The sequence below is a fragment of the Erpetoichthys calabaricus genome, chromosome 5 (assembly GCF_900747795.2).
Source record: "Erpetoichthys calabaricus chromosome 5, fErpCal1.3, whole genome shotgun sequence".
NCBI lineage: Eukaryota > Metazoa > Chordata > Cladistia > Polypteriformes > Polypteridae > Erpetoichthys > Erpetoichthys calabaricus.
This window is the reverse complement of record NC_041398.2, coordinates 227,539,027-227,563,183: the sequence shown is the minus strand read 5'-3', so window position 1 is coordinate 227,563,183 and position 24,157 is coordinate 227,539,027. Positions and strand designations below refer to the sequence as shown.

At 35.2% G+C, this 24,157-nt stretch overlaps 1 protein-coding gene across 1 annotated transcript in view; it reads left to right on the top strand.

Annotated features, from left to right (window-relative positions):
• The window catches only part of mtrex (Mtr4 exosome RNA helicase), a 100,088-nt gene that overhangs the window by 8,669 nt on the left and 67,262 nt on the right, over nucleotides 1-24,157 (top strand). The window contains exons 4-11 of the mRNA XM_028802611.2: nucleotides 3,730-3,792; nucleotides 5,119-5,231; nucleotides 5,317-5,491; nucleotides 6,160-6,250; nucleotides 7,238-7,362; nucleotides 11,870-11,968; nucleotides 14,954-15,056; nucleotides 15,779-15,910. Of these exons, the coding sequence (XP_028658444.1) occupies nucleotides 3,730-3,792; nucleotides 5,119-5,231; nucleotides 5,317-5,491; nucleotides 6,160-6,250; nucleotides 7,238-7,362; nucleotides 11,870-11,968; nucleotides 14,954-15,056; nucleotides 15,779-15,910 (901 nt within the window). The remainder of the gene's footprint in view (nucleotides 1-3,729; nucleotides 3,793-5,118; nucleotides 5,232-5,316; nucleotides 5,492-6,159; nucleotides 6,251-7,237; nucleotides 7,363-11,869; nucleotides 11,969-14,953; nucleotides 15,057-15,778; nucleotides 15,911-24,157) is intronic.

The window sequence follows — 24,157 nt, the reverse complement described above, 5'->3', positions numbered from 1 at the left end:
ATGGACCATTTCTAAGAATTCATAAGAGAAGGCTTTTTTGTATTTGATGAGTCAAAAAAGAAAGGACTGAAAATCAACCAGGAGAAAACTAAATGTATGATCACATTTGGAAATTTAGGAAGAGCAGAAAATATAAGAAGTATTATAATAGAAAGTTAAGAATTCCTGAACGTGAACAAATGTTAAGTACCTTGGGTCTATTAGAGTGAAAAATCGGTTAACCAGCAAAATTAAAGCTACAATAAAAGCAGTAAAATTATTGCAGTGCATTTAATAGTAAAATCAAGTGTACTCCAGATCTTTCAAAATAAACCTTTATAAAGCTTTCTTTAGACAGGTTGTAACATAAATTTCAGAAACATGGTGCATAACACATAATTTCATAATTTCCCTTTAGGATTAATAAAGTATCTGTCTATCTATCTATCTATCTATCACAGGTGTATGAGAAAATGTTACAAGTATGGGAATTAAAGATGTTGAGGAAAATCTTTGGAGGAGTATATAAAAATGAGAAGAAGAAAGACTAAAGAATTAGCAAGTCTTTATGCACAACAAAACTTTGTAGCATATATTTAGATCATCAAACTGAGATGGATTGGGTATGTAGAGAGAACAGAAAAAGAGAGAAGTGTTAAGAGAATATATAAAGGTAAACCAGAAAGCAGAAGCAACATTGGCAGACAAAGGAAATGATATATGGAAGATATTTAGGAAGATCTTAAATGTTTAGGAATTTGTGGTTGGAAAAGAAAGGCAAGTGATAAAGAAGAATGGCCATGTGTCCTGCAAGAGGCCAAGGCCCACCATGGACTGTAGAGCCATTGTGTAAGTATGTATGTAAGAACCATTCCTGCCCTTAAACTAACTAGAATGCAGTGCACCAGTTTTGAACAAACATTCTTGATGACAAATTGTTCATATTGTTTGCCAATAAGTTGTAGTTACAACATATTAATTGCTAAACATGAGCATATCTGATCTTTCCTTTTACTTACTGATTTCATAATTGTTGTATGGCAGTTTTAGTTGTTCTTGTTACTGTTGCATAGTTTGAAAATTATAGACTTCTGTGCAATGAGAGACAATACTTTAACATTACACTTAAATTTTTCTGCAGCTGCAATAGTAGTGTCCCATTTTTAGTACATACTGTAACAAACTCCGAAGTCACTTTATTGTGAACCGGTGCCACTCCTCCCCATTAAAGTAGCTAAATCTAGAAAGAGGAGAAAAAAAATGCCATTGAGGGTGGTGGTGGATAAACATGTTATTGAGAATGTGTTGGTGAATAGCTATGGCTAACAAGGATATGTGCTTTGATTTTTGGTTATTTTAATTCTAGTGTGGTGATTCATGCTTTTCCTCATTTTTATTTTACATTTAAATCCCAGAGTTTAAACATTTTTAATAGCTGATGTTGGATTTTACTTAAAGCAAACTTCCAGATTCTGTCTATTGTTAACTAAATTTTGATGGTTTCAAAGTCTCCTTAGAAGGTTAATGGGATTACAATGGAAGATATTGTTGTGGAATAAAAAAAAAATACAAACATTATGGCTATAAAATTATCACTTAAAAATTTTTTGCAAGACTGAAGGACTAGTAGGATAATGAACTTACTAGTCTTGGCAAATATATTCTAGCCCATTCTGTAAATTATCATGCATGTAAAGATGAAGAAAATTGTGTTTTGTGGTTTTGCAGTTAGTATCACACATATCCGCTAACAGATTATCTTAGAATTAAGAAATGTAGTCCTTTTTTTTTTTTTTTTTTTTTTTTTTTTTTTTTTTTTTTCTTTTTTCTTTTTTAAACTGGCACGTAACAAAGTGGTTCGGGATTTGAATCACACACCTGGTCATTGTCTACATGAGATTTCCTCTAGATACTCCAGTTTTCCTTCCTTCGTCTTGGCTCTATGCGAGTGTGTACATGTTTGAGGTTTGTGGTGACAGGTCAGTCAGTCGTTTTCCAACCTGCTATATCCTAATACAGCGTAACGGGGGTCTGCTGGAGCCAATCCCAGCCAACACAGGGCGCAAGGCAGGAACAAATCCCAGGCAGGGTGCCAGCCTACCGCAGTTGTGTTTTGGAGTTCTGTGCTGTATGTGTATGTTCTGCTTCTAGATGTGGAACAGTCTAATTTATATACTACTATAAATATGGCCCTTGTATGATTATTTAAGTGAACAGCATAGAGTAATAAGTTTGCCATCGGATGTTGAAAAAACAGCAAGGCAATCAAATTTCCCAACGCAAGATTATATTAAACTTTATCAGTAGAATTTTTCACTAAAATGAGTTAACCAAGAGTTCATTATTAATAGCTCTAGTATAAGCTGTACACATTTTAAAACGTAGACCTTTAGGGTCAAACTCGTCAATAAATTATTTAAGATTATGATAAAAGTATTCATTCACATAAATGTTGGCCAATTAAGTGTGGTTTTTTGTATGTATATATGTATAACCACGTATACCTGTGGTGTTTTGCTAAAAAGGGCACATCGTTATTGTTTGATTTTATTAGTGATGTATTTACAGGTTATTAGTACTCGTTGGCATTTCCTCCAGTATTTAACAAAAAAACTAGCAACTAATTGCCAGTGTTTTTATTATAACACCTTTTTTTAATGTCAACTGTAACACTAAAGTTCCTCCTGCGGTGCAATTTTACAGATATACACAAGCTAATTTTGATTAACTGAATAATGTTTTTAATTAAATATTTCACCAAGATCTTTTGGATATTCTTGTTGGATATTTTAACTTTTATATTAGAAGCTCCAGGCAGGAGTTTATTTGGATACCTGCTGTAGGTTTATTTTATTCATGTCTGCCACAAAAGAATGAATTTTGAGGAAAAATAAATCTAATGCCAGTAGTTTTCCTCCTCTTTATTATCACCAACTTTTGACACATAGAGTAGAGTATATTTTACCTTTTAATTATTTTAAGAAGTTGAACGGAAGGGTGAAGTTAGACTGCTTTATATTACTTTTAAAATAGTCCCTTATATTTGATGGCAACAGGTGCTGTCCAACTAAAAATGTGCAGATTTGGAAAGTAATTTCAAAAGTTCAGAATGTTGCCTAGAGGCATATGGAGTTTTAGGAAGTACTCAAAATATTGGAGTGTATAGCCAACCACAATTCTTATGAACGTAATTCACAGTATTTGTCTACAGATTAGATTTTTAATATTTGGGTTATGTTCAGCTAGTTACATTTATTTTGACTGCCACAACTTTTGGTTAGCGCAGTGTTGGACGTAAAATTATTAAGTTAGTGGTTTTTAATTTTTTTTCTAACCAACAGTTCCAGAACTATGAGCACTGAGTGTATGTATATGTGAAGTTTAATCGATTTCAGGTGTATATCATTTTCTTTGTTAAGGGGTAATTTGATCCAGGAAAACTGAATTCCGTCAAAGTCTCACATGTATTTTAAATGGTGTTTTTATATTTATAAATATTTGATTTAAATTAATCTTATTTGGTGTTTGATTTTCTAATTACATAATATTATTAAACTATAATATGAAACTGTGATCTATAAATTTACATTTTTAGTTTGGAAATTGTGAAAATTTACCATTTTTAATGCCCCTTTGTTGTTGAAGTAAGGTGATTAATGTGACTTGTACACGGACACTTGTCCTTATAGAGTGTTGATACATGCTGTTACATGAAGTATATTTGAATCTGTTGACTTACTTGTCTTCAAGGTTGCTTTGCCAGCTGATGGAGAATACATCCAGTTGAAACCACGTCAAGGAAAAGCAGCAAAGGTTATTATGAGTTCTCCGTTTATTTCACTAGAGTACTTTGCAATTGTGTATTTTGTAGAACTAAGTATTTGTCAAATCTTCTGTGAAATGGAACATTCTGGTGTAAATGGGTGTTTTTTTTTTCCTTCTTCAATTAAATTTGTAAAACAAAACTTATACAAATTAGTTATTACCCCCTTAAGAAAAATGTCATTTATGGGAAGACAAACTACATGAATTCTTCGTGCACAGTGATTCATAGTATTGACCAAATGTTTTCATTAGAGAGCTCAAAGCACCACACTTTGTAAACACAGCTTGAATATTAAGGTCTTTAATACAGTACACATAAGCTACAACTCAGCAGGTAAAATATGTCCAGGACTATTCAGAAAAATGCTAAGCATCTGAGCCGTACTGTGTTTTTCATGTCAGATCCTCAAATCTCTTCTAAATTGGGTAGCTCTAGTGTTCTAATATTATTCTTAAATATGTACCTTACGCTAAGACAAGCACTAAATTGTTTTTGCTAAAGAAAACCAAGGATATCATGCATATCTAAATGCACAAAAACTGAAACAGATGTTTGCCCCTTTTACTTGCCAACTTGCTAACTTCGTTTTATTGCATTTTTTTTTTATTCAAATTCAGTGAGTTCTTCTGTTCTTTTTTTAATATGGTTTAGCAAATCATATAACAGTCAATTCTGTAAAAGGCATATTTGTGTAAAATTGCACCGTTAGTTTGCAGTAAAAAACATAATTCATCAGTACCAATTTGGGACTATTTGTAGCCACTTATTACTGTCCAGCAGTTTCAGAAAAGTTTCTATGAATATTGCTGATTACAACAAAATAAGGTGAACAGAGTGGGTATGTTCCATTCAATATTGTTTTTCATGCTTGTGTACTGTTTACAGAAGCTTATTCACTGCTTGCTAGGTTGAAAAATAAAATCCCTTATACTACTATTTGTGGTACATTTTCACAGTTTAGGAACACACTAAACAAACTACTTGTGTAAAATGTATACTTTAGGTTGTGGTTTCCCTTTAACATTACTGTAATGATTGCAAGCAGATTTTATTTTGTAATTAAGAATATCTCTGTCAAATTATTTTCCCATTCCCATCTTGTATGTTGTATTTGATACCATTACTGGAGTACATTTTAATTCCTCATGATAACTCAGTTTTATGGATAGTTCATGGATCCATTCTTTGTTGTTGGTTGTGATAATTCGTGTTGTTTTTTGACCATTTCCACATCATTTAATGCTCCGCATTTTATTTTATTTTTTTTGTATTTATGGATAGTTTTTCTAAAAAGTTTTTTTTTCCCCCCATAGGAGTATCCATTCATTCTGGATCCTTTCCAGAGGGAGGCCATTTTATGCATTGACAATAATCAGTCTGTATTGGTGTCTGCACATACATCAGCGGGAAAAACTGTGTGTGCTGAGTAAGAGTAATGTTTTGATTGTTTAAGCATAAATTGAAACAGTATGTAAAAATTTGGCAACTTAAAAAATTTTTTTTTTTTTTAGATATGCTATAGCTCTTGCTCTGAGAGAAAAGCAGAGAGTTATTTTCACTAGTCCCATCAAGGCCTTGAGCAACCAAAAGTACCGTGAAATGTATGAAGAATTTCAGGATGTGGGTCTAATGACTGGTGATGTGACGATTAATCCTACAGCTTCATGTCTAGTTATGACAACAGAGGTATTTAGCTACATTTTATAATTGGCATTGCCTAAATGTTATTGTTCAGATATACACCCCATATGGGCTTGCTCATATTTTGGGATTTTTAAATTAATTTTATCTTTGGCCATCTATAACAACTTGTGTAAATAATATTAAAGCAACAGTTGCAAATGTACAGTATATATGTATATTTATAAATGTTCCACAATGTTACACTCTGGCATGAGATGTATTAAAACAAACAAAAAACTAAATCTTACTGAAAAACTAATTTTGACAGCAGCTGAAGTTGTGATTTTATTTCTTTAACGTTATTTTTAGACTGGGTTTAGAAATGGCTTTTCCTTTCTGTAGAATTACATGTTACATGTTGTGCATGAGTCTTTCACTCATGTTGATGGTTTTAGGTTATACGTCTTTTGATTGACCTACTCATTTACAAATCTTGTTTGCTGATCCTGTTTTCAGGGTCAGTAAATCTGTCCTTTGTTCATTTTCCTTACCAAGGGCATTTTATTTACTAATTTTTTAGTCTTTGTTACATTTATTTTCTATCTTTATTGACTTTTCTCTCATTGTGTATGTTATCTAATTAAGGAGATGCATTTATTCTGCACAATTCAGTATGAAGAGCTTTCTTTGGGTCTTGTCATATATGTGATGTTTTAACTTCTAACCTTCAGATTTTAAGAAGCATGCTGTATAGAGGATCTGAAGTGATGAGAGAAGTTGCATGGGTCATATTTGATGAAATCCACTATATGAGAGATTCAGGTAATTTTAGTTGTCATTCCTGTCTGCCTATTTTTGTGACTATATTTAACAAGTAACAGTACTTCAGAATGGTTCACTTCTGTTTTCATTACAAATACCATAATATACCATAATAAACTAAGTAGAGGAATGAAATATAGTTTTAATATTTTGCCCTATTGCAGATGCACAGACCTGAATTAAAAACATTCCTTAAGTTAAAATGACTTCCATAAAATATTTTAAATTTGGTTTCGGAACAGATTTTTATTTAATAAAATACTAGATCCCGTGCTGTGAAAGTGGCCTCACTACTTCTTGTTTATTGTAAGGTGTCCTGTAGGTATAAATAGCAAAAAAGTAAACCCTCAGGGTAGTCATTAAGTGTAACTGTATGTGTTTAATTTTACTTTTATAATGGTTCACAGTATTGTCAGTGTGGAAATCTTGTTCCTTACAGCATAAATTGTCTTATGTTCGTCTGTTTATCGATCAGTCTAGATAAAGGATACCCTAGAATAGGAAAGGTTAGGAAAAGCTTGGCTGTCCATGTGAGTGAAAAGGAATGAAATTACATTGATTACATTTTGACTAAACTACCTCAATATTATCCGTGTTACAATGACTGATAGTGTTTGCTACAAATATATTAAGGTTGGCCACAAAGAATATAAGACTTGTGCATTAAATCAATATAAGGGTAGTTATTCAATCAAAAGGAAATACTGCCTGCAGTTTGTGCTTGCATTACCATTTAGAAATGTTCTCTACTGTCCTAGTATTAATTTGTATTATATCCTGAGCCCTTGCAAGATTTAACTTTATCAGTCTCACAAATCTTTTACTGTCATTAGTAACATGTACTTTAGAGGCTTTCCCTATCAGACAGACAAATGTTTTCCAGATATTAAAAACTGCAAAATATTGCAGCTTTTTATCTTGAGTTTTTTTTGTGTGATTTTTGTATTGCTTTTGTTCAAATTGTTGGTACTTTCATTTCTCTTGCAGAACGTGGTGTGGTATGGGAGGAGACAATTATTTTGCTACCAGACAATGTTCATTATGTGTTTTTATCTGCTACCATTCCAAATGCACGTCAGTTTGCTGAATGGATATGTCATCTTCACAAACAGGTAACTTATATTTTTGATGATTATACTGTTTAAAAAAGGAAAAAAAAATTCCCGGTCTTCGTTTAGCATCACTGTCAGCCACTGTGCAGTACAGATGCATATTAAAATATCTTGGTCTCAACTTTACTCAGGAAGCCTTCTACAATGGGACAATAGAAATGAATATCAGCTTGTGAATAATACTTCTGAATGCTATGTACATCAGTGGAACATATATCAAGTTAATAGCCATTTAATCTGGGTAGGCTTAACATAGTTACCCTCCTTTTTAGATATATTTTTGGACCACAAGAATGATTTACACCTTGGCTAAAACTTGTATATTTCTGTTGAGCAACGGTGGACAAAATGGCAGGGTGAATAATCTCACATTGGTCATTTGAAATACCCAGAGAATAAAGCTGCTTAAACTGTTGGTTTTTAGAGATACATTTTATAAGGGAAAACAATACTGAATAACTTTTAAATACAGAAACAGTAATCTGGTGATAGTCTGAAGGAGCAAATTAATATATGTATGTCTCTTTAAAAGAACGATTTACAGAGTTAGTTGTAGTGAAAAGTCAAGCAAAATGACACCTTTTATTGGCTAACTAAAAAGATTACAATATGCAAGCTTTCGAGGCAACTCAGGCCCATTCTTCAGGCAAGGTCATTTTGCTTGACACTTCACTACATTCATAATGGCTAACACAGTACAACACCCTAGTACTACAGAAGTTAGTTGATATTTTGTCAGTACCTTAGACTTGATTAGACAAACTTTGTGTTTTTTCAATGTTGGGAGGGAAGACTTTCCCAAAGTCTAATTTATTTTAAATTATATGTCTAATTTTTGCAATATGTAAGCTTATATGGCATGTAATCGATCACATCAAACATGAACGGAATATGTATTTTTATAACCATTTGCTCTGCAATAAAGATATCTAATATAAACACTAGAGGGCAACATAACAAGTAAGTAAAATAAATATTACTAATATACTAGATTTGCAGTATATTAACTTTTGAAAATCTTTTTTAAAGAAAACCATAAAATTTAAATCCATTAAATTTAATCGGAGACACAGTGCACAAAATGCATATGCTGATTCAGATTCTGGGATTAAACTGATAACCTAGTGGTTTATGGTCCTGTGCCCTTAACCACTAGGCCACACTGCCTATATTTTATTTTAGTTTTTTTTTGTTCCAAGGTGCCAAAAAATGTCCTATTTGTGGATTTTCATTTTGCTTTTATTCTCTTTAAGAAAAATACTTTTTTTCTTCAGTTTTAATATCATAACAGATATTTCTGCTTTACAAAATTCTGCAGCATTATTCTAAAGGCAAATGTAAGTATTTAGACTATTCATAATGTTATTGAATTGTCCTGAAGTTATATTAAATATATTTTAACATGTTTTATTAATCAATATATTAATGTTCAAATTCTGCAGTCGAAATCATGTTTAAACTTTCGTCTTTTAATGCGCTAAACAGAGAACACATAAATAAACAAACAGTGAATTAATCTCCTTAAATGTCACCATCTTAGTAATTTAAAATCCTTCAGAAACACAGTAAGTAGAGGTGGAATTTTTTAATAAAGAAAATTAACAATAACTAATACAAAATTTAGCCTCATGATGTAGATCATTGTCTCTCAACCTTTGCTTTGGTGACCCAGTTTTACTTTTATTAAATTCACTGACAAAGTACAAACAGCAATCAAAGAGCAGGATGGGTTGTTTCCCACTTGCTGAAACAAGCGAAATTTAACTAGTGGGAGAGTGTTTCCCCCTTGCTGAAAAGAGTATGGTTACATACAGAAATATTTCATGAAGCACTATTGAGCGGTCCGGTGGTACCTGAATTTTTTTTTCTTTTTTTCTCTCTCTTCTCCTCTCCCACTGGTTAATCTCCTTAGCATTAGTCCTGAGTGTCACTCAGGCAACGTTATAGTGTGTCTCACTTAAGACGAGGATTACTCGGACAGTAAAAGTGCCAACAGCGTTGGTGCCAAACATTACCCGGGCAACGGCGTAGTTGTGTCTTCTCCTAGGCTTATAGTGGAGTTTCTTAAGAAATGCTTCTCATCAGTAGTGATGACAAGGTGAATCTGTCTTCAGTAAGTGAAATTGAAACTCTTAGTCAAACAGAAGTGAATCTGGTGAATCCGAAAATGATGCTTGCATCACTTGCACATGTGCAGTGTGTCATTCATATTATTATTTTATTATTAATTATTTTTACCACTATTATACTTCCCTCACTTCTGACTTTGTACTTTTATTTTTTTGCACGTTTTACAGTAGAAAATAAGAGATATAATAAAAATGTCATTTTTCAAGCCAAAAAGGCATACGATTTTTATTGTTTTTGAGAAAGAAATGTAACACTAATGAGCACTGATATAGATGACATGCAGTAGTAAATTTACTGTATAATACGTGTAATGAAGTTAAATACTTGGCACGTGTAAAAGAGTTATGTATTTAATTGTTATTAATTTAAAAGAACATGAAAAAATCTGAAGACTTGGAAATACTAAATATCATTAAATTAACTATTATGTTCAATTTCTAAGCAGTTTTTAGGACCCAGCAGTCGTAGTGAACTCCTCCTTTATTGCCCAATGTGTGGAGTACAAGTCAAGTGAGGTTATACTTGAACTTTGTAATGCACTAGTGATGCCTTGTCTGGAACGCTTAGTGCAGTTTTGATCTTCAAATTACAAAAAGACATAGCAGTGCTACAGAAAGTACAGGAAAAGATGGAAAGGTGGAATCCATACGTAATTGCAAGTTAAAACTTTTCAGCAAAAGTTCAACCAGATTCAGAGAGAGCATGATAATAGTATTTAAAAATGTGAAGGGGATTAGTAAGGTGGTTGCCAGGTGTTACTTTAAAAATAATTTTTCCTCAAGAACAAGGCAGCACAGATGGAAACTTAAGTGTACATTTCACAGAAATGTTGAAACATTTTTTCTTGACACACATCGGTAAAGATATATGGAAAAAATGACCAAGTAAAGGTGGAGAATACTACTTTGCATTCCTTCAGAATTCTATTTGATGATGTTATATTGATGAAACAGGGGAAAAAATGATTGATATGCTTTACTAGGGAGAGTGACCTATTCTTATCCAAATTATTTTTATGTGCATAAACCTGCTAAGATGTACAGGTGCTGGTCATAAAATTAGAATATCATGGCAAAGTTGATTTATTTCAGTAATTCCATTCAAAAAGTGAAACTTGTATATTAGATTCATTCATTACACACAGACTGATGTTTAATCAGATGTTTATTTCTTTTAATTTTGATGATTGTAAGTGACGCAGCGCTCCAGAAAATTCTTTCTCTTGGCTCCTCATGTGTTTATGGCCCATGTTACTTGAGTTACCTGATTACTTAACTGTTTCTAGCAAACATCATTCCTAGACTTGACTTTGAGTGTATCCATAGATCCCTGTTGCAAGTTTTCTTTGCTTTATTTAGAACCATTATAGGGTTTAGTTTTGGATCAGTTTTCTGGTTCTTCCTGCTCAATCTGTTGCTAATGGTTACACAATCAGGAGCTCAAAGTTCCCGGGAACATAATTTTAGGGATCACTGGGACTCGCATGCCCCTTCATTACAAGGTGCCAGTTGAAGTGTTTTTTTGTAGTGCAGTGAGAATGCCCCCAGGGCTCCTCTCAATTATCTATCAAACACAGTTCCTGGAAAAAGATGTAAGGTGAACCCAGGATATGCTTGAAGGATTATGTCTTCTCTCTTGTTTGTACTTGATAATTCCTCAGGAGTACCCTCATATTAAGTTTGAATTTCATTCTATACATAAATATGTTTATTTTGTATATGTTAATAATACATATTACACATTATGGGTGCACAAAATTATTTCTTACCTTCTGATGTATATTCTGAATCTAGGCCTATATGCATTCATCACTTGGATAGTAGGCCTTCTAATGTATTGTGCATATTGTATTAGTAAAGACGGTTATTTAAGAACCTCCTTAATATACTATGACGTTTCAAACTTCACCATCATTTGGAAGACTTTGTTTAATATAAGTTAAGGGAGAGGAATTACTTAGGTCTCTGAATTACTTCAAAATCTTACTTTCTTTGTACTGTGTCACCAGTTAAATAAATAAAAAAGGGGGTGTTACCTAATGCTCAGATTTGTTTGTAAGCATTGTACTATATAGTATTCATTTTACCATTTTAGAGTATGGCTTATTCGTATAGACTTCATCAAGATGTTCAATAGTTGCATGTGTAGCAGGTAGACAGGTATGTTTGTTTATATAGTGTAAGCTCTTTGTGGTTGTTTAGAATGAGATGTTGTATAGAAATTCAAAATTAGATTCACTGGACACAAAGTCATAAAGCTAATCTGTTGAACAGTGCACTGTCCATAAATATTGTACAGGACATCTGGGGTACACACATGTATAATTAAATTTTATTTGCTCATTAATATTTTTGTATTTTATTTTTGTATTTTATAGGCTTGTCATGTAATCTACACAGACTATCGACCTACACCGTTGCAACATTATATTTTTCCAGCAGGGGGAGATGGGCTGCACTTGGTAGTTGATGAAAATGTAAGCCAATAATCTTAACACTTTTTGTTTGTGCATCTATAGATGAATCAAATGTGGTTACTTATAATTAGTGTAGAAATATTTGCCAATTTCTTTTACTTGTTCATACAAGGAGGAGTCACAGTAAAGTTAGACAAAGGGATTGATCAGAAAATGGAACAAACCTTAACTGATAATGTCATTTCTTAATGTAGTCTCCACCTTTCTCAATGGACTTGTGCCACCTTCCTGAAAGTAAAAGGTTTTTTCTTGTCCTCGCAACCACTCATGCACCGCTTTCTTCATGTCATCTGTCTTGAATTGACAACCACCCAGATGTTTTTTGTTGCAATCCAAAAAGGTGAAAATCACATGGTGCCATATCTGGCGAATAAAGAGGATGTGGTAATACCTCAAACTTCAGTTTCTCCAGACAAGCCTTGGTGTTCTTAGCAGTGCATGGGCAGGCATTGCAGCAAAAGGACTCCTTGAGACAGCAGTCCAGGCCGCCTAGATCAAATAGCAGGCTTCACGTTGGTCTCCAGCAAGTCACTGAAACTTGTACTAGTGACTGTACCACCCTTTGGCATGTAGTGTTCGACAATAACTTGGGTGCACGAGTGGTTGTGAGGACAAGACAAAAGCTTTTATTCTGTTGGAATCCATGCACTTCAGGCAGGTGGCACAAGTGCATTGAAAAGGGTGGAGACTACACTGAGAAATGACATTACCAATTTTGTTAAGGTTTGTTCCATTTTCTAATAAATCCCATTTTTTAACTTTAACTTGACTCCCCCTAATATGAATGTAAATAAATGTCTACAGTATATAATTATGCAATATTTATACAATTTGTAAATTGTCATTAAAATGATACCATTATTATTCTCATTTAAGTTATGAATAGTATACTGTAGCTTATGCTTCTGTATTGGATAAAGATAAGGATTTGTTGAGTAAACTACACTCCTTAATCATACTAAGTAGTAAATGTAAATAATTACCAAAATTTGAAGTTCTGATAATACAGGTAAAATTCTGTCACAATGAATATCTTTACAATTAAATTTTCATTGCAACAAAGTATTTTTATGGTCCTGAGAGTTTCCCCATATGACACGAGTCTATAGAAATCTTGTTACTACTAAGTACATTCAGCAGATGCTTTCATTACAACGAAGTAACCTTGAAATGCTTGAATGAATCATCCACAGAACAGTTAGTTCTGTGGTCGCAGCTCAGTTGTGCTCAACGATCCCCAAACAGATTTTTTTTTTTTTTTTTTTTTTTTTTTACAATGTTTCTTTCTTCGGACTTTCCTCGTACTGTTTGTTTTGCTGTTTTTATTTTCAATGGTTTTCAGTGATACCTTTTGCTTATTGCTTGTCAACATTTGAAAAACATCCTTTGGAATTGCACTTATTGTCATGAAATGGCAAACACGAAAAAACGATAACAGTTCATATTAGAAAAAGAACCAAAACATTTTTGCAGCTCTCAATTGCAGCAAAAAGAAAAAAGACATTGCCATTGAATTTGGAATTTCGCCATAGACACTGTCAACTTTCTTGAAAGACCGAGCAAAAAAAGAAGAAAAATCTTGGGTTGCAAATGTATGCGATCTGCTGCATTTGAAGACACAGAAAAAGCATTTTTTATGTGGTTCGGTGATGCTCGTTCAAGAAACATTCCTATTAATGTGGCACTCATTCAAGAAAATGTGAGGTTTCTAAACTCTCTTGGGACCTCCCCCAACTGGACAACACGCCGAAGAGCGTACCGAAGTGCGATCACCACGTCTATGGAAGACTGTTTATCTGTTGGCCGGGGCAACAGCAGGCTCACAGCTCTGATGCGGCTTGGCACTAAAGCAAACAGAAAAGATCTCAATGGGTGATGCAAGGAAAATTGTAAATGCAGGGAACAGGATTACGTGGCAACTAACCTGGTCACAACCCTGTCTGACTGCTGTGTCTGTTTATAGGAGAGTGGCAGATCCTGCTACAATAAATAACCATGCTGTTCTTGTTTCAAGCTGAATAAAGATGGTTTTGCTAAAGTACTGAGACTCAGCCTTGTGTTTTGGGGTGTAAGACAAGGACTTTTAGCGTGCCCACGATCTTTTAGGATTTGCTTCTGCGGCAATGTTTCCCTGCCCCGACAATGGAGAAACAATCTTCCACAGACATGGCAATCGCGCTTTGGGATGCACAAAAGAGTTTAGAAACCTCACAATATGAAGAAGAAGAAGAAAAGGATGATTCGGCTTTGATAACTCTGCTGCCCACAACATGCTTCCGCATTTAGATAAAGTTTGCAATGAATTCCTCCCACCCAATTGCACATTAGGGCTTCAGCCATTGGGTTTGGGCATCATTCGCACCCTGAAAGTGTATTATCGCAAGGAAATGCTGAGAAAAATTCTTGTCAGCATAACTTGTAGACAGGAGAAGATTAAAATTAACGCGAAAGAAGCTATTGAAATAATTGCAAACGCCTGGACACAAGTTAAAGAAAGCACTATAGCAACAAATACAGAATCTCATTACAACAAAGTTTTCATTACAACAAAGTATTTTTTAGTCCCTGGCAGTCTGTTGTAACAGAATTTTATCTGTAGTTTTTAGGCAGATTGAGCAGAGCAAACTAAAGGCTAAGGAAAATGACCACAACAAAAACATTGCTTCATGAATTTGGTTTTCTTTTTATATATTTTAAGCTGTTGACTTTTAAATACTGTACATAAGCACCTATCCATGGTGACTCAGGCGCCGCCGAGAGTAGCAGCCTTTTCAGCAGCTCTGTGTATGTGAATTTCCCCTTGGGATTAATAAAGTATCTATCCATCTATCTATCCATCCATCCATCCATCCATCATTTTTGTACTTCTACTTTTCTAATTGCCAAAATAGAACATTTTAGTTTTTCATATTTTAAGTTGTCAAACATTATAAATGAATGTTTTATTGTCAAATTAGTTTTATTTTGCAAATATTTGCTTTGTAGGGAGAATTCAGGGAAGATAACTTCAATACTGCAATGCAAGTGTTGAGAGATGCTGGTGATTTAGCAAAAGGTGATCAAAAAGGCCGCAAAGGAGGAACCAAAGGTATATCTGCTTCCATACAAATTTACTTTCCTTAGTTGAAATTCCTTATTATATTAAGCTGATGTTAGAATCGACTGTGTGAGCAGTTAATCTTCAAAACATTATCCTATTTTTATTTAAAAAAATCCACATAGGGAATATTGCTGATTCAAAGTTAATTGCGTTAAAATTGGTGTGAAGAGTTTTTCTAAATTCATAAAACTTTTTATAGTGAAAACACGAAAAAACATGTATTTAAACTCTAATCCTGGACCAGAATTTCCTTTGTCCATTGTTGATTTTCTCTGTAGTAGGATTCTCTTACAGAGCTCTTTTTGATGTGTTGGAGCAGGAAAATAGCTTACAACATTGTCTTCTGATGTTGTAGACTGTATCATATTGTAGCTCTCTTTGTATGCATTAATGTATGTATCAGTATTTGCTTCATTAAAAAAGCAAGATCTGTAGATCATATTTAAATAAATGTCTAAACTTTACCCTTTGCTGAAATGTACATAATAAGTAATTATATTAGGATACATTGGAATTGTGTAATTCATGTAGTAACAATGAAATAAGTAAATTAACAGTGTAGGGAAAGTGGTTTAGATACGGGACAGTCTAGTAAATATATAGAATACATATGTATACATTTTGCATCTAATCTGGGTAGAGATGGATTTGACCTCTATGAGAGATGCAAGTTTTTCCCAATATTTGTAATTTCTTTTTCTTTTAAACAGGGCCATCAAATGTTTTTAAAATTGTGAAGATGATTATGGAGAGAAACTTCCAGCCTGTCATTATATTCAGCTTCAGTAAAAAAGATTGTGAAGCTTATGCTTTGCAGGTGTCAAAGCTAGACTTCAATACCGGTAAGATAATAAGAGCATATTCTGTACAAATTTTTTTTTAATCTGTAAAAATAGTGCCAAGCTCATTTTTAAAGTCGACTAATATGATTCATAGTTTTAAAATGTTAATTACACATGTAACAGATTTTTAATGCAACTAAAATAACACATTTTAACAGTAATCTGAGCGATGTTGCTACCGTGTTTCCCTGAAAATAAGACAGGGTCTTAAATTAATTTTTGCTCCAAAAGACGCACTAGGGCTTATTTCCAGGGATGTCTTACATTTTTTCATGTACAACAATATACATTTATCCAAATATAGTCATGTCATCTTCTTCTGGAATATCGTCATAACTCTCCACATTCAAACCCTGAATTTCTTGCTACTCCAGCCGCTTTTAGGATCCTCCAGGATCGTTGTGCATTTGATGAATGGTTCGATGTGGTGAAGCAGAATGCCGACATACAAATGCATTCATGATGCTTTTATATTCAAGCGTCGCATATTCCCCAAAGTAATGACATGATATATATTTTAAAAGTCTCACATACCGTCTTCTGTGCCGTCTTTTTTTTTTTTTTTTTTTGCACCTTTACAATACCGTCAGAATGTATGGCGGCGTATTTGAGCCACAGAGAAAAAAATAAGGACATAATGAAAATGTCTATTTTGTGATTAAAAGTTTTGGCTTTAACCTCGTAGTTTACTTTATCATTAAAGCAGATTGTCGTAAACATCATCTTAAAACCGACCCAGTTAAATTGCTACGCGCTTCTGGGGCTTCCTCCTGAACTGATAGCAGCAATCACCCCACAGAACACATTACATTTATGATATTCCAGCTCTCTGCACATTTTAGAATTCTTAGATTTATACTTGATATCACTTTCATGATGAAATACATTAAAATATGTATGCTACATTTTACGGATAAATCGTTAACTTTGTTTAAATAATGAATACTGTTAATAGTTACACATATGGGGTGGCACGGTTGCAGAATGGTAGCACTGCTGTCTTGCAGGGAGTCACGTCCCTTGTGTTCCCTGCCTGGAGTTCGCATGTTTTTCCTGTTGGTTTTCCACAGTGGGCTCAGTTTTCCATCCAAAGACATGAAGGTTTGGGATTTGGTGAAGCTATGACGCCGGTATATATGTGTGTGTGCGCTTATGTTCACCTTGCGATGAGCTGATGCCCCGTCCAGAGATTTTGTTTCTGTCTTGCGCCAATGCTGCTGGAATCGGCGCATCCCCGGATTGATGGATGTCATCATTAAACATCCTTTTCAGAGATATTGTGGCAAGGTGTCCCTGGAATTTAATGGATGCTTTGGGCACACGTGTCGCATCCCGTGAAGTATAAACCTGGCCTTAGGCGCCTTACTTTTCAACTGACGATCTTGACTAGGGCTTATTTTTGGGGTAGGGCTTATATTACAGAGCAGCCTAAAAAATCATGCTAGGGCTTATTTTCGGGGAAACATGATATTTAGTTTATGTTGATAAACTCATTAATCACACAGCTTCAGATATATTCGGCTGCTCCCGTTAGGAGTCGCCACAGCGGATCATCTTCTTCCATATCTTTCTGTCCTCTGCATCTTGTTCTGTTACACCCATCACCTGCATGTCCTCTCTCACCACATCCATAAACTTTCGCTTAGGCCTTCCTCTTTTCCTCTTCCCTGGCAGCTCTATCCTTAGCATCCTTCTCCCAATATATCCAGCATCTCTCCTCTGCACATGTCCAAACAAATGCAGTCTCGCCTCTCTGACTTTGTCTCCCAACCGTACAACTTGAGCTGACCCTCTAATGTACTTATTTCTAATCCTATCCATCCTTGTTCCACCCAGTGCAGATCTTTGCATTTGTAATTCTGCTACATCCAGCTCTGCCTCCTGCTTTCTGGTCAGTGCCACTGTCTCCAACCCGTATAACATAGTTGGTCTCACTACCGTCCTGTAGACCTTCCCTTTCACTCTTGCTGATACCCGTCTGTCACAAATCACTCCTGACACTCTTCTTCACTCATTCTACTCTGCCTGCACTCTTTTTCACCTCTCTTCCACAATCCCCATTACTCTGTACTGCTGATCCCAAGTATTTAAACTCCTCCACCTTCGCCAACTCTACTCCCTGCATCCTCACCATTCCACTGACCTGCCTGTCATTTACACACATGTATTCTGTCTTGTTCCTACTGACCTTCATTCCTCTCCTCTCTAGAGCATATCTCCACCTCTCCAGGTTCTCCTCAACCTGCTCCCTACCATCGCTATAGATCACAATTTCATCAGTAAACATTATAGTCCAAGGGAACTCCTGTCTAATCTCATCTGTCAACCTGTCCATCACCATTGCAAATAAGAAAGGACTCAGAGCTGATCCCTGATGTAATCGCACCTCCACGTTGAATGCATCCGTCTCTCCTACCGCAGACCTCACCACTGTCACACTTCCCTCGCACATATCCTGTACAACTCTTACGTACTTCTCTGCCACTCCCGACTTCCTCATACAATACCTATAGCTCCTCTCGAGGCACCCTGTCATATGCTTTCTCCAGGTCCACAAAGACGCAATGCAACTCTTTCTGGCCTTCTCTAAACTTCTCCATCAACATCCACAGAGCAAACATTATATCTGTGGTGCTCTTTCTTAGCATGAAACCATACTGCTGCTCACTAATCATCACCTCACTTCTTAACCTAGCTTCCACAACTCTTTCCCATAACTTCATGCTGTGGCTCATCAATTTTATTCCCCTGTAGTTACTGCAGTCCTGCATATCCTCCTTATTCTTAAATATCAGCACCAGTACACTTCTTCTCCACTCCACAGGCATCCTCTCACTTTCCAAGATTCCATTAAACAATCTGGTTAAAAACTCCACTGCCATCTCTGGGGGGGAGCAGTGTCATGCCTAGGGTATCAAGGAGCTGATGCCGCAGCTGCAACTATACTAGCAGATGACGTTTCCAGTACCGTAATGCCATGGGAAAATGCGCTTTTGTCAGAAGGCCAAAGTAAGAGAAGTCAATAAGTAATGCCGAAAATGCAGAATGATTCAATCACAAATGATAGTAATAATTTTTTTTTTTACAAGTTTAGTGCTACCTAGGATCTGTCATGCGGGCCTCACAGATTTCTGTTTGTGGGCCGCGTGTTTGACATGTCTGCTGTAAAGCATATTTTGGAGTCAACACTGTTGGTATTTCTCAAAATTTTTCTTGTGACAATGATAGGTAGCCCAATTTTTGCTACCTTACAGGATATCAGTTTCCTCCTTGAGGCTTGCAGAGATTCATCAATGTAATTTCCTGAATGTGATGTTGGTATACATAGCTAAACCAAGCAGTCTAGCTACTAAACTTCACAATCACATAACAACTAATCTTTTATGTTCTTCAAAGAACTTAAAACCCTGCAGATCTATTTTCATTCTGCTCTGCTTACAGAATAACTTGACATCTCAGTGAAGCAGTATAAAGATGTGTTCTTGGAGACATTTTAAGCAACAGTTATGAGTTCACACATTCATGCTAACATGCTAAACTGATCCATTAGCTTGAAGTGGGAATAGCCTGGACATTTACAGTAAGATATCATGCATACATTTACATGGACATCGTCCTGCTTTGCTGGCTGACTATGAATATTCTGGTAACATTTATTCAATTAGACAATCTGAACACAGAGACATTACAGTATGGAATAATATACATATTTGAATTAAGTAAATACAATTAATTTTGAAATCTTTTTTTTTCCTCAAAAATTATAAAACTTGTTATTCTGCAAAGTACAATTACCAGATCAAATTACGGTGAACTGAAGTTTTATACTATCATTTATAGTTGGATAATGCTGAATTTCTTGTTTTAATTTTGTTATCCGCTCACTTTTCAATTTCAAAATACTAAAGCAAGTGATTACTTTGTCAATTGTTTGTTTTTTAGAGCAGTATATAATTTGTAAATGAAGTTCTCATTTTTGTTATTTTTTTCCTCCCCAAATATTGCAGGAAAGAGTGTCTGTGTATAGGGGCATTATTATCACATATGCAGAGAACAGTGAAATTCTTTTTATTGTCATAAAAAGATTTTTAAAGTGTTTTTATGCCATTTAAAGCTGCAGATTTCTTTTTCCCATTCTCCCTTTGCTCCTGCAGACCTTTGTTTGAATTGACTTCAGTAAAGCATATGTTTTGCACTCTAGCTCTTAAGCAGTAAATGGGTCTTAGGGGGAGGGGGTGAACATTTGCCAGATGGAATGATGTAACACTTTTGTTTCCTTTTCTCTCTCTGTCTCTCTCTTTTTTAACCTTTTAATATGTTGGAAAAACTTAAAAAATAAAAAAATAAATAAAAAATACAAGACCATAAAATAAATGCAGTAATCTGAAATGGCAGTTGATATTTCTGGTTTTGTTTAGAAGTCATGAAAATGTAAAATTTATAGCAAAAATAAAATTTTTTTAACAGCAGTTCTGGATTGGAGGATGATACTGTGTCTTTGTATTTCACGTGATGTGATTACGAACTAAATACTGACTTATCTGCATGTATACTCCGGAACTGGTAATACTCATCAGTGACATAGCTAGCAGTTTAAAATCTACAAGATACTTAACCCTTTTTGAAAAGTTTAGTGTTGTATGGGAATAACAGACTAAGCTTTCATTTGCATTATCTTTGCTTTACCTTTAGCATGATTCAAAAGTATGCTTTTGTGGACAGATTATTCTTGCCTTTTGTATTTTTCTTAGTAACCTTTTTTCAAAAAGCCTATTAGTATTGTTCCACCTCTCGGACCCCATATTAACTTTAGTTAGTAATGAATAACTTTCTGTCGAGGTGTCTAAGTAGCATTCAGTACCTGGCAATACTTGTGCTGCTCAATAGTCATTAGTACATCCATCCATCCATTATCCAACCTGCTATATCCTAACTACAGGGTCACGGGGGGTCTGCTGGACCCAATCCCAGCCAACACGGGGCACAAGGCAGGAAACAAACCCCGGGCAGAGCGCCAGCCCACCGCAGTCTTTAGTACATAAAAAAATCCAAAATTCACTGTTTAGAAGATGATAAAACTTAACACTCGTGATATGCACAAACCTGCATTCCTAAAATAAAGGTAGTTCATATATAGCAAGCTGAACTCTGAACATTGGTGATGCAACTTTTCTAAGTATTTCTTGTTTGTTGGTATGCATTTCTCTCTTGTTCTTGTTCTTGCACTCTGAATCCTGGATTTTGTCTTGCATGCCTTTGGACCTCCCACAGTTGATTTCTTCACACCAAGCTGCTTACCTATTGCAGATTCAGTCCTCCCAGCCTGGTGCAGGTCTACAATTTTGTTTCTGGTGTCCTTTGACAGCTCTTTGGTCTTGGCCATAGTGGAGTTTGGAGTGTGACTGTCAAAACTTTTAATATGGATCAAATATTACCAATTTCCAAATTTGTTCTGCTTTCCAACTTGCATGAGGAATCAACATTTGTAATCCAATTTTTCTTTTTAGACATACGGAAATGGTTTTTGATAGCCTTAGACTGTAGTGTAGTGCTACATTATAATTCTTTATTTATTTGCTTTTGATCACTTTGGTCAGCGGCTGTTGTATGTAAAGTGCTTTATAAATAAAGTTGACTTGACTTGATCACATCCTGTTGCATTTCTAGCAAGCATTTATCTTGATTTTTGTGTCTTCCTGTGAGTGTAATGGTAGACACAGAATAGTGTGCCAGCTTCACTTTAAATGAAGAACATTTGAAACACTAATTGAATAAGGTAAAAAGAAGTGTTTATTAACTTTTATTTTTATTAATTGTGAATGCTGATGGTAATACTACAATTTAAAAGACCATTTTCATTGTTTACCCAGGTTGGCTTGTTGCTTCACAAAACATTTTTTCCTGCACACTCCATGGTCCTGTTCACCCTTTGGAGTAACCCTATTGATTTATTCTTGTCTTCCATCCACCAGCATCACACATCATACGCTGCCTTTAGCCTTCTTTAAGTGTCATTTCCTCCACTCCCAATATGGCATTTCTTCAGCCAGTCACCATTTGACTTTTGCTCCACATGCTCAACCCACCTTGGTCTGGTTCTGTTTAGTCCAGCAGATATTCTTTGAAAACTGCATTCATTTTCTTACTCCATGACACTTTATGTATCTGCTTGATTATTGCCATCTCTATTCTTTCCAACTCCAAGTTCCGCCTTCATCAGCCACAACCCAGTACCATATGGCACACAGTTGTCGTTCACTTTCATTTTAATGTCTGAGGGACTTCTTTAGAAACTTTAACTTGAGGCATACAGTAATCCCTCCTCCATCACAGGGGTTGCATTCCAGAACCCCCCGCGATAGGTGAAAATCCGCGAAGTAGAAACCATATGTTCATATGGTTATTTTTATATATTTTAAGCCCTTATAAACTCTCCCACACAATTATAAACATTTCCCGCACAATTATACAGCATAAACCCTTTGTATTCTCTTAGATATTAGGTAAGATTCGTTGAAACTATGTATGTAAACACAGTTTATATACAGTAAAACCTAAATATTTTTTTAAAGATATCAAGCGTCTCTGATATCACATATGTTACAGCCATTACGACAGACAGGCCACCAGCAATAAATACGTACAATGCAAGAAAAATTGTATACAGTAAAATGTGTGTACAGTGACACTAAACTGTACATGTAATAAGTACTGTACGTATATAATTAATTATGGTTACTCACCAACAATGACACGACGACTTGCCCGATAACGATGAGTTTAATTTTACTGCACAACAAAGGATAGCGTTACAGCTCTTCTAAAGGAGCCTCTTCAGGCGACTGTGTAGTACCGCCGTTGTTCTTCTTCCAGCACTCTTCAATCCAAATCCCTAAAGCAGATTCCATCCAGACTACTACCTTATCACGTCCACTTGCAACTCGTTTTGCGCCCTGGTTAAAGGACACTGCGGCCGTAGATCTTATATGCTTTTCCTCCTTTTTAAATAAAAAGAATCGTGGACTCATTAATGCCATAATGGTGTCCTGCAGCGGTGTAGCTGTTCCCTTCCTTCAACATATCCAAAACTTTTACCTTTTCTGCAATCATTTGGATCTTCTGTTGGCGCTTGGACATGGCCCCTGAAGCAGTAGCAGGAGCACGTTAATGCTGAATGAGTGAGATGAGACTTCCTGGTTAATGCAGCACTCTGTTGCTGAGCCAATCAGCAGCACACAGGAACGTAACTGCGTGCTCTGATTGGGTAGCTTCTCAGCCATCCGCCAATAGCATCTCTTGTATGAAATCAACTGGGCAAACCAACTGAGGAAGCAAGTACCAGAAGTAAAAAGACCCATTGTCCGCAGAAAGACGCGAAGCAGCGAAAAATCCGCGTTATATATTTAGATATGCTTACATATAAAATCCGCGATAGAGTGAAGCCGCGAAAGTCGAAGCGCGATATAGCGAGGGATTACTGTATTTTTAATAAATTATTTGGACATCACTGATAAAATTTTGAAATTTTTCATGAGAAAGCAGCTTTAGAAACTAATGCAGAGTAACTCCATAATCTTCATCTTCTACTGTACATGGGAATGTGAAAACACAAACAATGGCAAGTTGTTTTTTTTTACTTTTGCAGAGATAGGTGAAATGTGTTTAGTAGCATTCAGGATCAGTTTTATCAATTCCACCATCCATCTAATTTCAGACACTGGTATCAAGTCATAATTGCATAGAGCAAGTCCCTGCCCCAGCAGTCCTAATCAAAATAAAAAAGCCAGTTCATTATATAGGGTATTCTCACTCACACACCTGCACCCATGCATATCGAGCCACTTCGTTGTCAGACACGTCTTTGTACTAATGTGGAAAACATGCCTATGCCATAGATTATGTCTTCCATGTTCCATTTTAAATTTGTGAAAAATGAAGAAAAATAATCTTTAAAGCAGTGTTTATATTAAAAAAGCCAAAACTCTCTGCATTTAATTATATTAATTCCATTTGTAGGGTTCACAAAGGTGTTGTGAGTTCCAGAAATTAATAGCCACGCACATATAAACAGACTTTTCCCAGTCTACAGTAGTCCAGAGATGGTATTTCAAGGTCCTATTTTATCTTCTACCCTCCTTAGCTTCACATTATTTCTCAAAAAACATGTAAAAACATTGCATTTTTTCTCTTGAAAAATTAATTTTTTATTAAATTGCATCTTTCAACTGTAAAATGTGCAAAATGCTA